The 12,108-nt window shown below is 58.6% G+C and overlaps 1 protein-coding gene across 1 annotated transcript in view; it reads right to left on the reverse strand.

Moving 5' to 3' along the window:
• CAMK2B (calcium/calmodulin dependent protein kinase II beta) overlaps nt 1-12,108 on the reverse strand; it is a 72,982-nt gene that overhangs the window by 15,396 nt on the left and 45,478 nt on the right. The window contains exon 3 of the mRNA XM_027124166.1: nt 5,878-5,937. Coding sequence (XP_026979967.1) covers nt 5,878-5,937 — 60 coding nt within the window. The remainder of the gene's footprint in view (nt 1-5,877; nt 5,938-12,108) is intronic.

Raw genomic sequence — 12,108 nt, forward strand, 5'->3', positions numbered from 1 at the left:
GCCAGCAGCGTCCTCACACCAGGAACCCCAATGTGACCTCGGCCACGGCCTGGCGCCCGGGGGGCAGGCCCCTGACGCAAGCAGTCAGGGCATCTGGTCGCCAAGGAGAAGGGGCATGGGTGGCTCCAGGGGCGCCTCGGCTCACACATCTGCTTCTCTCACCATCCCCCCCTCCCATCGCTCACTGTGATCTCTGCTCAAGGGCCCGGCGTCCAGCCTCACCCCACCCAGGTGCGCCCGGACCCCGACTCCATCCGGGCGGGTCTGCAACTCCCTAACACACAGCAGACCCCCGGCTCACTGCGACCTCCTCGAGGCCCCTCTTGTAAAATCCCTGAGGGACCAAAAGCCCTCCCCCTGCTGACTCCTTTCTGCGGGGGGCCCAGCACATCGGCCCCTCCGAGCAGCCTCCCCTGGAACTCCAAGCAAAGAAAGGCCTGGGGTGGAGGGGCGGCATGGAGGGGAGAGGTCCACCCTCCACCACCCCGCCAGCCCTGCAGACAGCGACCCAGAGGAACCCCCCCCCCACCGTGGGGCCTTTCTCTCCTCCCATGCAGGGGAATCCCCCTTCCCCAGGGGAGCCTCAGGGGTCCATAAGTCTGGGGTGCTGCTGGGCCTTCCTCCTGGTGGAGGCCACCCTGCCCGCAAGCCCCGCCCCCCGAGCAGGTGAGAGGGGCTCAGGTTCCCAGGTCCTGCTGGCAGGGCCCTGGGCCTCGCCCTGGGAGACACTGGGGGTTCTGCATGGGAGTCAAGGCCACGTGGGCATAGACACTTTTTTTAGTTAAACAGTTTTAACATTTAAAAAATAGTTATGCGTTACTTTAATGGTTTAGAAGAAAACCTACCTAGCACATCAGACCCGTGATTTCACAGGCAGTACTAAGTCAGGAAAGGAATTGTCATAGAATCTATTTTACTTAAATAACAGTAAGTAAATAACACTGCGGGTGGCATACAGAGGCGGCAGATGAAGTCCCAGTAATACCTGAAAGAGTCTGGCCTGGGAGCACTGGGTCACGGGGATGAGGGGGTCGGGGGAGCCCAAGGATGCGCCTCCTGCTGCTGGGGCCGCAGCTCCTCCAGGGACAGGACCCCGAGTCCCAGGCCAGGGGCCTCTCGGTGGGGGGTCCTTCTGCCCTTCCAAAGCTGTCCCTGAACCCCTCCCTGGTCCCTTGTGCTGTGAGGGAGGGCAGGGCCCTGCGACCTATCATATGATGGGCTTTGGGAAGGAAGAGCTGAGGAGTGACAGCATGGGCCCTGAGCGTTTGGAGACTGGAAACCTTTCACCTTCCCCTCCTGCACTGGCCTCCTCATCTCAGCAGGAAGTCCTTGCAGGGCCATTGTCCCCCGTGGTGCCCACCCGCCCAGCTCCTGGCTGGACCATCCTGCAAGGGAAGGCAGTTCCAGCCCCAGAAACCAGGAGGTGGGAATTTGCCACCAATGAGCCGGGCCCAGGAGAGAAAGGGTCAGCGTGCAGAGAGGAGGCTGACGGGGGGCTAAGGGGAAGCTGGGGGGAAGCCAGAGAGAGGCTAAAGGGAGGCTGAGGGGAGGCTGGAAGGAGGCTGAGGGAGGCTGAGGGGAGGCTGAGGGAGGCTGAGGGGAGGCTGGAGAGAGGCTGAGGGAGGCTGGAAGGAGGCTGAGGGAGGCTGAGGGGAGGCTGGAAGGAGGCTGGAAGGAGGCTGAGGGAGGCTGAGGGGAGGCTGGAAGTAGGCTGAGGGAGGCTGAGGGGAGGCTGAGGGAGGCTGAGCGGAGGCTGGAGAGAGGCTGAGGGAGGCTGGAAGGAGGCTGAGGGAGGCTGAGGGGAGGCTGGAGAGAGGCTGAGGGAGGCTGGAAGGAGGCTGAGGGGAGACTGGAAGGAGGCTGAGGGAAGGCTGGAGAGAGGCTGAAGGAGGCTGAGGGGAGGCTGGAAGGAGGCTGAGGGAGGCTGAGGGAGGCTGAAGGGAGGCTGGAGGTAGGCTGGGGGCTGCCTTCTGAGTCAAGGCTGACGGGCTCTGCTCACTGCCCGATGGGACCCATTCTAACAAGGCTGTGGAAGATTCTGCCTGCCACGGGCACTGCTTAATCTCTGTCACCCACAGTCCCTGGGGGCAGCGTGGGAAGTCTGGGACACCCTCACGTGCTGAGCAGCAACCTCTTGAGGTGGCTACAGCCCACCAGTGAGGTGAGGGTGGAGGCAGCCTTGCCCTCGGCCGAGTCTCCCGTTGGCACGGGGTCGGTGTCCGTAAACATGCGCTGACGAGGGGATTCCTGAGGCCCCGGGTGGAGGGAGCCAACCTCATGGACAGTCGAGTACAGCGCAGACGTGTCTGTGGAGGGCATGGCCCACAGCAGGGCCCTTGCGGGTCATGCCCGTCCCCAGACGCCCGGGCCTGCTTCCCGGGACGGGCCCACACTGCCAAGGCCGGCCCACACCTGTCTCCTCTGCCCAGGTGTCCCCTGGTCTCTGAACAGAAACTAAAGCCCCTGGGAGGGGAGCTTCTACCCGGGGGCCTGACTCCGGGTACCAGCTCCTAATGCTACAGCCCAACCAGCAGCCCCCACTGCCGTCGTGCTGATGGGGAGAAGCACTCACACCCTCTGCTGGGCCTCCTTTAAGAGGGGAGCTTGGCTCCTCCACCAAACAAACAGAATAAGGCAGGGTGACAGCCTGACCCCTCCCAGACTGGATCATAACTTCAAAAATTAAACACAGAACCGCCATATGGTCCAAGAATCCACTGCGAGGTATACCCGCAAAGGACTGAAAGCAGAGACTTGGACACCCATGTTCATGGCGGCATTAGTCACGACAGCTAACAGGCCAAGTTCCACTGATGGATGAAGAGATAAACACAATGTGGAACATACATACAGTGGAATGTTATTCAGCCTTAAAAAGGAAGGGAATTCTGACACCTGCTACAACACGGATGACCCTTGAGGACATCAGGCTCAGTGAAATAAGCCCGTTCCCAAAAGACAAATGCTGTATGGTCCCCACATCGATGAGGTTCCCAGGGTGTCAAATTCATAGAGACAGAAAGTAGAATGGTGGGTGCCAGGTGCTGGGAGCAGTGGGGGCGGGGTAGTGTTTAATGAATGCAGAGTTTCCCCTGGGGGTGATGAAAAAGTTTTGAGTACAGATGAGGGCGATGGTTACATAACATTGTGAATGTACTTAATGCCACTGAACTGTACACTTAAAAATAGTTAAACTGATAAATATTGTTACGTATGTTTTACCACAATTTGGGGAAGAAAAGGCACTGTGTTCCTTGTTCTCCTTCCCTCTCCATCTCTGTCTGTCTGTCTGTCTCTGTCTGTCTGTCTCAATCTCTGTCTCGGCCTCTCTCTGTCTCTCTTTTTCTTTCTGTCTGTCTCTGTCTCTGTCTCTGGAGCCCTGGGCAGGGCCAGCTCATGGCCAAGACACCTGTGTAGCTGCCCCAGGCCCCAGGCTCAAGAGGGCCCTGCCCTGCTGTTGCTGTTTTGAAATTCATAATAATTTTTGAAAAAAGTCCCCACATTTTCATTTTGCACCGATCCCACAAATTAGGTGGCCGCCCCAATCGCCCAGCTGAACTGCTCTTGAATCCACAGAAACAGAGAGGATCAACGCTTGTTGGTTGCGTTTGGGGTACTTAGTTGCCAAGCCTGGACGGCTGACACACTTGTGAAACACGCCTAGTCCACAAACAAGGAGACTGTGCCTCAAAGCAGTTCAGTGGCTGCTGTGGCTTTTGAGGGGAAAGGTGGGGTCCGAGTCCAGATCTCTGAGCTCTGAACCTCAGCACACTGCCTCGGAAAGGAGGGCTTTCACAGCTCACGCCCGGCTCGCCAGGGGAACCCTCTCGGGTCCTCTCAGGGGGGTCCCTGTGAGTAAGGTAGCAGCATCTCCACTTTCCAGACGGGCAAACTGAAGCTCCTCCCCTGCCCACGCCCTGAGCACAACTGCTTCCTGAGTGAGCCAGGACAGGAAGAGGAGCCCCTCCCAGAGCCCCTACCCCGCCTCTAACTGAACGTGGTCCTGCTTCCTCTCCCGGGGGTGAGGGGCTGGGAACACTTCTGTTCAGAGATGGGGCTGGGTAGACACAGGCCACGGAGCAAGGGGCTCCCCTCACCTCCCCCAAAAGTCTCCCCCACTACTCACTCCTCAGAGAGCCCCTCCTGAGTCTACAGAGAATGTTCAGCTGAACCCCACAGTCTCAGCTCTGCCTCCCCTGTGTTCTAGAATAAGCCCCCTAGGCGGACTCCAGGGACCACTCGGAACGCACCCAGAGCCACACGGGGTATGCAGGCAGGGCAGGGGGGCTTCTTGTTGAAGAATTGGCCCCGAACACCAACCCAAGAACACCTGGGTCTTCTCTCTAGTAAGAGGATTCCTGAAAATCACTCAGAATGGGGGACCCACACTTGATGGGCGCTCAGCGGACACAGGGGAGGGAGCTGGCATGGGAAGGGGTGTGGGTAGAGCTGGCGGTGCGGTGGCACCAGCCAGGAGCACCAAGAGAGAGGGTCCTCGGGCGCCTGGACCTGGACAGGCAGAGGGGCAACAGCCCTTTTGCCAAACGAACCCCAGCCCAGTGAAGAGGGGGCTGGGGTCCCTGTGGACTCCCACCTCAGAATCACCCATCAGGCTGGCTCAGATTCCGATTCCTGGGCCCGCTCTAGGCCTCCGAGCCAGGCTTTCCCAGGGGCAGGTCGGGAATCTGTGCACCGTGATTCCAACAGTCTCAGCCGTGAGAGTCCGTGGGCCCAGGCACAAGGGGCGGCAGCAGCCCTGGGGCCGACACCAAGGGACCCCCCAGAAACGGGAGATCTGCTTTGTGCCCGGGCTGGGCCAGCTGCAGAAGAGCCAGCGGCCTGGAGGGGCCACAGCCAGGGAGGCAGCAGCTCCCAAGCCCCACTGCGGCCCTCCTGGCCCTGCGGCCGAGGCCCTGCCCTGGGAGTGGCACGGACATGACTGCTGAGCACAGCCTGGCGTCCCTTTTAGACAGAGTCCTGGGCGCCATCCCAGCACAACTGAGTCAGCGCACGGGCAAGAGTGCCCAGGAATCCTCCCTGATGAGCTCCCTGGGTGCCTCTGAGAACGTGGGCCCGCCCTCCCCCCGTGCCACCCGGCTGCTTCCCGGTGTGGTCAAGGGCTGGGTCCTGGGTTCCTCAGGAGTCCCTAAAGGGACCAGAGGTGCAGAAGGACAGGCAGCTGTGCTGCGCGGACAGGGGCCGCTCACGGCTGAGGCGGGCAGGCGGAGGCTGACAGGCCCCGGGAGATCTGCACCAGCTTCCGGGGTCTGGGGTCCCAGCAGCTCCTACGCTTGTGTCTGGACTGAGTCCCTACTCAGTCTGGGGTTTCAGAAGGAAGGGGCCTACCGTGGGCAGGGCACCCACACTCCCTGAGGCCAAGACCTGGGCTCCTGGGGCTCCACGTGCCCCCAAGGGGCAGATGATCCCCGCCCCAGATGGCAGTTCCAGGGGCCCCGGGCTGGGGGGACGGCAGAGGTTCTCCAGAATCAGACCTCAGACCTCAGGCCTCAGGCCTCAGACCTCAGGCTGGGGCTGTGCCTCATGTGGTCTTCGGTTTCCAAACTTTTTTCTCTGTAATCAGGTCGTCTTGTGGCTTTTCTGAAGCCATGGAACGTGAGGCCCCTGTGTGTTTTCACCAGAATCATGGATCAGACTTACAGAGTGGTGGGCAGGGACCCGTCCAGGAGGAGTCCAGCCTTGACCTCCCCCAGAGGGTTGCCCCAAAGTTCCTGCAGGAATCCCTCCGGGTCAGGAGGAGATGTTTCCAGGGGCCTGAGGGTGGGATACTTCAATGGAGAAGGAAAGGGACGGACGCCTTTGGGGTCCTCCTGCTGGCTGTATGGGAGAGCTGGGACCCCTACCCCGAGGGCTACTCACCGATGTTGGAATGCTTCAGAAGACGGCAGATTCGAGCCTCTCTCTCCAGCTTCTGGTGATCTGGGGACAAAAAGGGACACGGTATCACCTTGTGGCCCTGCAGCCAGTGACACCCTGTGCCCCTCGACTGCATACTGGACAGACTGCCAACCACGAGACTCACGGCCAGGAGGACCTAGCCACCACCTCCCTCAGTGCCCACCCGGGTGACTGCTGCCTGCCCAGGGGACACGTCACGTTGTGCCCCCCACCCCCATCCCGATCCCTGGCTGGCAGTGTTGAGCTGGAAGAGGCTGCCCAGTGCCTGGGGTGAGAGGCCCATGGGAGATGGGAGCGGTGCTCACTCGGGGCCAAAAGTTTCCCCAGGTGATTCAGGAAGAGAAAATGCCATCTCTCAGCAACAGAACAGACAGCACCAATTCAATCTTCACTAATTTGTCCTAATTCCAGACTCTGCAGAGCTTTCTGCTGAGGCCTAATTTGCTCTTCAGAAGCGGCTGAGGGGCTGGCAGAGCAGGGCTGTCGGCCCGCTGGGGGCGTCCAACCAGCGCTGCGGGTCAGCATGGGCCTGGGCCGGCCTCTGGCTGGACATCTGGGCAAAGGATGCTCGACCTGACCCCCACCCCTACGCACAAACCTACAAAACACAGGCCTGAATTTTGACGGGCCCTGGTGTTCATTGCAACGTCAGCAGGAAGGAGAGTCAAAGCCTCAGAGAGAAGTCACCCCGGGTAAGACTGTTGCTGGTCCCTTCCCCCCTCCAGCCCTGTGTCCCTGCACCCATCCCCAAGAGGCACAGGACCTCAGTTCCAGAGGCCACCCCCCCCCAAGGACCAAGCAACTTATCAGCCAGAAATTTTATCTTTCAAACAGAGGTGCCAGGAGGATTTTAAAAGCTGATGGAGATTGTCACAGTAAAAAATTTAAAAAAACACATTTCCACTGAGAGAAGGCAGAAATAAATCACACAACAGAATATACCCATCAACGTGTGCACATCACCCCAACCTCCCAACGTGAGGCCAAGTGGAAAAAGCCACTCACGGAGGAGGACCCAAACCGCGCGTCGTTCACATGGAGGCCGACACGCACGGCACCGGGCACACGGGTGGCCGGACAGTGAAGAAAGGTGGGGATTCAGGATGGCAGCTGCTCCAGGGCGGAAAGTGACTGGGGAGGGGGTGCTCGGGGCCTGGGACCCCCCCACCCCGCCGCTGCTTGCACAGGCCCCCTTGCACAGGGGCCTGGGGAGGACATTAATACACCAGACAAGACCACAGGACCGCCTGATTCACCAGGGAACGCCTGACAGCCCTCACTAGCGGGACACAATGTGCTAATTACAGACTGTCCTCAGAAGCAGTAAAGCCACTCGGCAGGGCTCCTCAGACCTGCCAGCCCATCCCTGCCTCTGCCTGGGGGGAAAGGACCCAGCCACCAACAGGTCCTCCCGCAGGAAGGGAGCCCGCTGGCTAGTGTGTGGTCAGCTCTCCCTGGGCCATGTGACAGAGGCTGGGAGAATCAGGACAGTCCTGAACACGGACATACCTGGAAACACACATGTGCCTCTCCTGAACGGGAAAGTCATGCCTGCAGACAGGAATCTCTCTGGGAACACCTGGGGCATCCAGCTGGCTCTCCCTCCTCTCAGGATGAGCACTCAAGCCTCCCGGAGATGGTAACACCTCCCTGAGCTGCCCACCCGGCTCCCATCTGTCTTGCCAGGCCCCTTGGCCCTGGGAGGGCTCTGGCAGAACCGCAGGGCAGGGGCCGGGCGTTCGGGACAGACCCTCGCACCCTCCCTTGCTCCCTCCCTCACTCCTTCACCTCCACATCCAACGCAGCAAGCACTCTTGTGGCCCATCCTGCGGGGGGCGGGGGGGTGGGAGGGTGGGCGGGGCAGCTACAGCATCAGCAGGCGAGATGCAGCCCAAGAGTCACCATTAGGAGGGATAAGTGGGAAGCGGCCGCAAAAGAACACAAGCGGGGTGGCTTTCACTTTTCCGTCCGTACGAAGCTCCAAAACAGGCAACAGTCAGCATAACCAGCTGGGGGGCGGATGGCTTTCCACAGACGTGAGGCCCACTCTACATCCAGGACCACTGCTGGCCCGCAGGGTGGAATTACAAGGGCTGGATGTGCACGGTTGTGGGTTTGTGGGTTGTTTTGTTCTTTCACAGTGTTTCTTTTTACATTTATCATTCTGAACATTTTTCAAACTTAAAGTTGCAAGAATAGTACAAAGTACTATTGGACCGCACTTCTGTATCTCTGGCCTTCCTATACATACACTTAGCTCCTCTGAAGCATGTGAAAGTAAGCCCCGCATTCGGTGTCCTTCTACCAGGTAACACTCGGTGTGTTTCATAAGAACAAGGACGTTCTCTTACATAATCTCAGGGCAGTTACCCCACTCACTAAATCCAGTTCAGATACGATACTCAATCTAACCCACAGTCTACGTTCCAATTTTGTTCCTGTCCCCATAATGTCACAGCAGATTCCTCCTGATGCGGACGGCACCTGAGCAGCTTACCCTCATGCAGATGGGGCCAGAGGAAGGCTGAGGTCAGAGAGAGACAGGAGGCTATGAGGCGGTGGGAGCAGGGGTAGTTTTCTCTGGAAAAACTGCCTGACTGCAGTCATAGACAAAAACCGGGAGAAAAATCCATGTGGGACTCCATCTTTGGAAAGCAGATAACAAACAACTATATGTTTTTACTGAATCTTGTCACCAAGGTCAGAGAGCCTCATCCAAAAAATCTGGACCTACTCCGAGGCATGTTCGGGGGGATAAATTATTTGTTTGGGGTCGAGAAGAGACACCATTACTCAGCCATAAAAAGAAACGAAATTGAACTATTTGTAGTGAGGTGGATGGACCTAGAGTCTGTCATACAGAGTGAAGTAAGTCAGAAAGAGAAAAATAAATACCGTAAGCTAACACATATATATATTTTAGTATAACACATACTAAAAAAAAAAAGTTTCCGATGAACCTAGGGGCAGGACAGGAATAAAGATGCAGATGTAGAGAATGGACTTGAGGACACGGGGAGGGGGAAGGAGAAGCTGGGACAAAGTGAGAGAGTGGCACGGACATATACACACTACCAAATGTGAAATAGATAGCTAGTGGGAAGCTGCCGCATAGCACAGGGAGATCAGCTCTGTGCTTTGTGACCACCTAGAGGGGTAGGATAGGGAGGGGATATGGGGATATATGTATACGTATAGCTGATTCGCTTTGTTATAAAGCAGAAACTAACACACCATTGTAAAGCAATTCTACTCCAATAAAGATGTTAAAAAAAAAAAAAAAAGAAGAGACACCAGGCTGCCCAGCCCAGGTGCTGGTGTCCACCCCACGGCCACGCAGGTCACTGACACTCCCGGCTGTCCCCTTTCCATATTGGGCCCAGCAGCACTCAGCCAGAGAGCAGCTCTGAAACTCTGCATCACAACACGTGGTCCGAGCTGGTAGGAGTCCAAGTGTGTACATCACATCAAGATAGTAATTGCTTCACTCTGGGTGGCAGAATTACGGGTAATTTTTATTCTTTATATTTTTTCCCCAACTTGGACAACAATCTTGTGTTACTTTTATCATAGGGAAAAATATTGGGTTTTTTTAGAAGTTTGATCCTGTCTCCAGGGAGCACAAAGCCACTAGTTAAATATGATGAGGGTGTGTCATAAAACCCACTATGGTAACATTTGCCCTGGAATTAAAAATCTAAGCTGATATTCCATGATCTCAGATGGGAACCAGAAGCCACAAGAAGGGGCTGGAGGAGGAGGCTGTCCCTCTCCGGCCCAGGAGGCCCATCACGGGCCCAACACGTGGCCATGTGAGGAAGAATCCAGCATCCTAACTCTGCCTGCATCCTATGATTTTCTTTCTACAAAGTTGAGGCATCATTTCTGAATGTCCAAATGAACATCGTAAAACCCACCATAGACATGGTGGGTTTAATTTAACCCAGTCTGGTTGGCAGGAAGTGTGTCCTGGCTCTAAACCACCAGTGGGAACCTGGGAGGACACCTCCACCCCACCGCCGTCCCCCAGCGGACAGCAGGACGTGGGACCGGCCAGCAACCCCGGGCAAGCCCTGTGACCTCTCAGAACTGCCGCACCTACTCATCCCTGCCAGCCTCCCTCCTTTCCGGGGCCCTGGCCCCAGGGACCTGCCTGGACTCAGAAGACCACCAAGCAGGCCCGTGGAGAGAAGGCAGTCAAAAGGCTGCCCATCCCACCCAGGACCCATCAGCAACCCGGGTACCCCAGCCCAGTACCCCCTCCTGAGGGAGGTCCCAAGAGTCCTCCTGCGCAGCCAGACCCTGCCCTGCCCACCGCAGTGATGGGCAGGCAGCGGGTGACCCCAGGAGGGGCCAACCAGGCACCTGCCAGGGCTGTGGAGGCCACGGTGCCTCGAGCCCAGCCAAGAGGCTCGAAAGGGCCCTCCCAGGGCTGTGGCCTGGTGCCCTGAGGGTCCGGGTGCCCGGAGCTGCCCTGAGGCCCAGGCACCTGTTGCTCGTGGCCCTGCTACCACGTCGGCTGGCGTTTTGTTACGGAACATTGGGACGTGTCTCGGAACATGAGCCACACCTGTGCAGTTTTGAACGCAAGGACGAGTGAGCCCCGAGAACCCACCCACCCCACTGACACCCCCGTGCATCCTGTCCCCAGAGGGCGTTGGGCCCCCTTTCCAGGGTCGGTCCCTGCATCACCCCTCACGTGCCCTGTCTCTGGGGTCTGAGGGTGACCTCTGAAATAGGACATGGAAAAATGGGGAGCCAGGGAATGAGGGCACAAGCTAAGCTCCCCGCCAGCCTCCAGAACCCCACCCTGTCAAGGCGAGACCTCTCCGCCCTCCTCCCCGCCACAGACCCAAGGCCAGCACTGACCGTGTCCCGGGGACCCATGGGACACTGGTCCTGGGTCCCAAGGAGCAGGTGCAGCAGTGTTGTGATCCCTGAGGACAGCGGAGTCGGGGGCTGGTGCTGCCTGAAGGAGACTCAAGGGTGGGGCGCCGGAGTGGGGCTTTGGAGGAGCGTGCCATTCATGCGGGCACAGACTCGGTTCTCACACCCCCTCTGATGTGAAGCTCTAGGGAACCCCTGAGTTCAGCCATCTCTTAAATGCTCGGGTGCCTGACAGATCCACACCCCACATGGAGACCAGCCTAAGTGCCTGCGGGCCTGTAGCCAAAAAGCGACCGTCTTGCGTCTGGGGCAACCTGACGTGCACGCGACACTTACACTTGCTCCCGCGAGGGGGCCGGCAGAGGCAGAAACAAGCTACTTATTTCTCCTAGCAGAGAAACACCCCATCGATAAAACACGGCATTCACTTATACTCTATAAAAGCGCTTATCAAACAAAACAAAAAGCACTTTACTCAAAGACACCAGCGACACTGGACCTGCCATCACCAGCTGTCACCCGCCTGAGCTCCTGTCGCAGCCCCTGAGGCTCCAGACCCTCAGCTCTGTGGCCCGTGCCCCAGCAACGCGGGACCTGGAAGCTTCTGGGTGATTCTGCCTTGATCTCTGTGCAGGCCCACCCTGCACTCTGGGGGTCCCCGAGGTGTGGCGCCGGGTGACCCGGGAAAGGAGGTGGCCCCGTGCAGCCCTGCACGCCTCATGCTGGGTGCACACCCCACACAGGATGGCAGCTCCCAGACCCCAGGAGCCCCCAGGAGGCGGGGAGGGGCCCGCTTGGGGTTGTCACTGTGCCCTGGCTGGCACCCACCGCTGCGAAGGGGATGGGTCAGGGGACCCCAAGGGGCAGGAAGAGACAGGCGCTGCCTGACACATGACCACAGGGGGGCGCTGTCCACCCACTCTAAGCGTTAACTTTGACTTCAATAACTCCCCGTGGAATGGCAGAGAGACTCAAACCGGCTCTTCCCCGCCACAAACTAACTCATCAACAGGGCGAGTCCTCCCAGGCAGGGACCCCCCAGGTGGGGGCAGCCGGAGCTGAGTCAAGAATGAAGAGGTAGCAGCTGAGGGCAGGGCGGGAGATGCCACCCTTGGAGGTGGGAGAGGATGTCCGTGGGCCCTGCTGCACCCTGCAGGGTGGGGCACACCGCAGGGTCGAGAAACAGGCACCCAGAGGAGCTCAGAGCCCCAGAGGCTGGTGGCCTCCCTCACAGCCCCCCAGTGACGGCCGCCTTCCCAGCCGCCACCTGCTCGCTGGCTGTGGGTGACTCACAGCAGACCGGGG

The sequence above is a fragment of the Aethalodelphis obliquidens genome, unplaced genomic scaffold (assembly GCF_003676395.1).
Source record: "Aethalodelphis obliquidens isolate GAN/ISIS:26980383/991018 unplaced genomic scaffold, ASM367639v1 scaffold27, whole genome shotgun sequence".
Classification (NCBI taxonomy): Eukaryota; Metazoa; Chordata; class Mammalia; order Artiodactyla; family Delphinidae; genus Aethalodelphis; species Aethalodelphis obliquidens.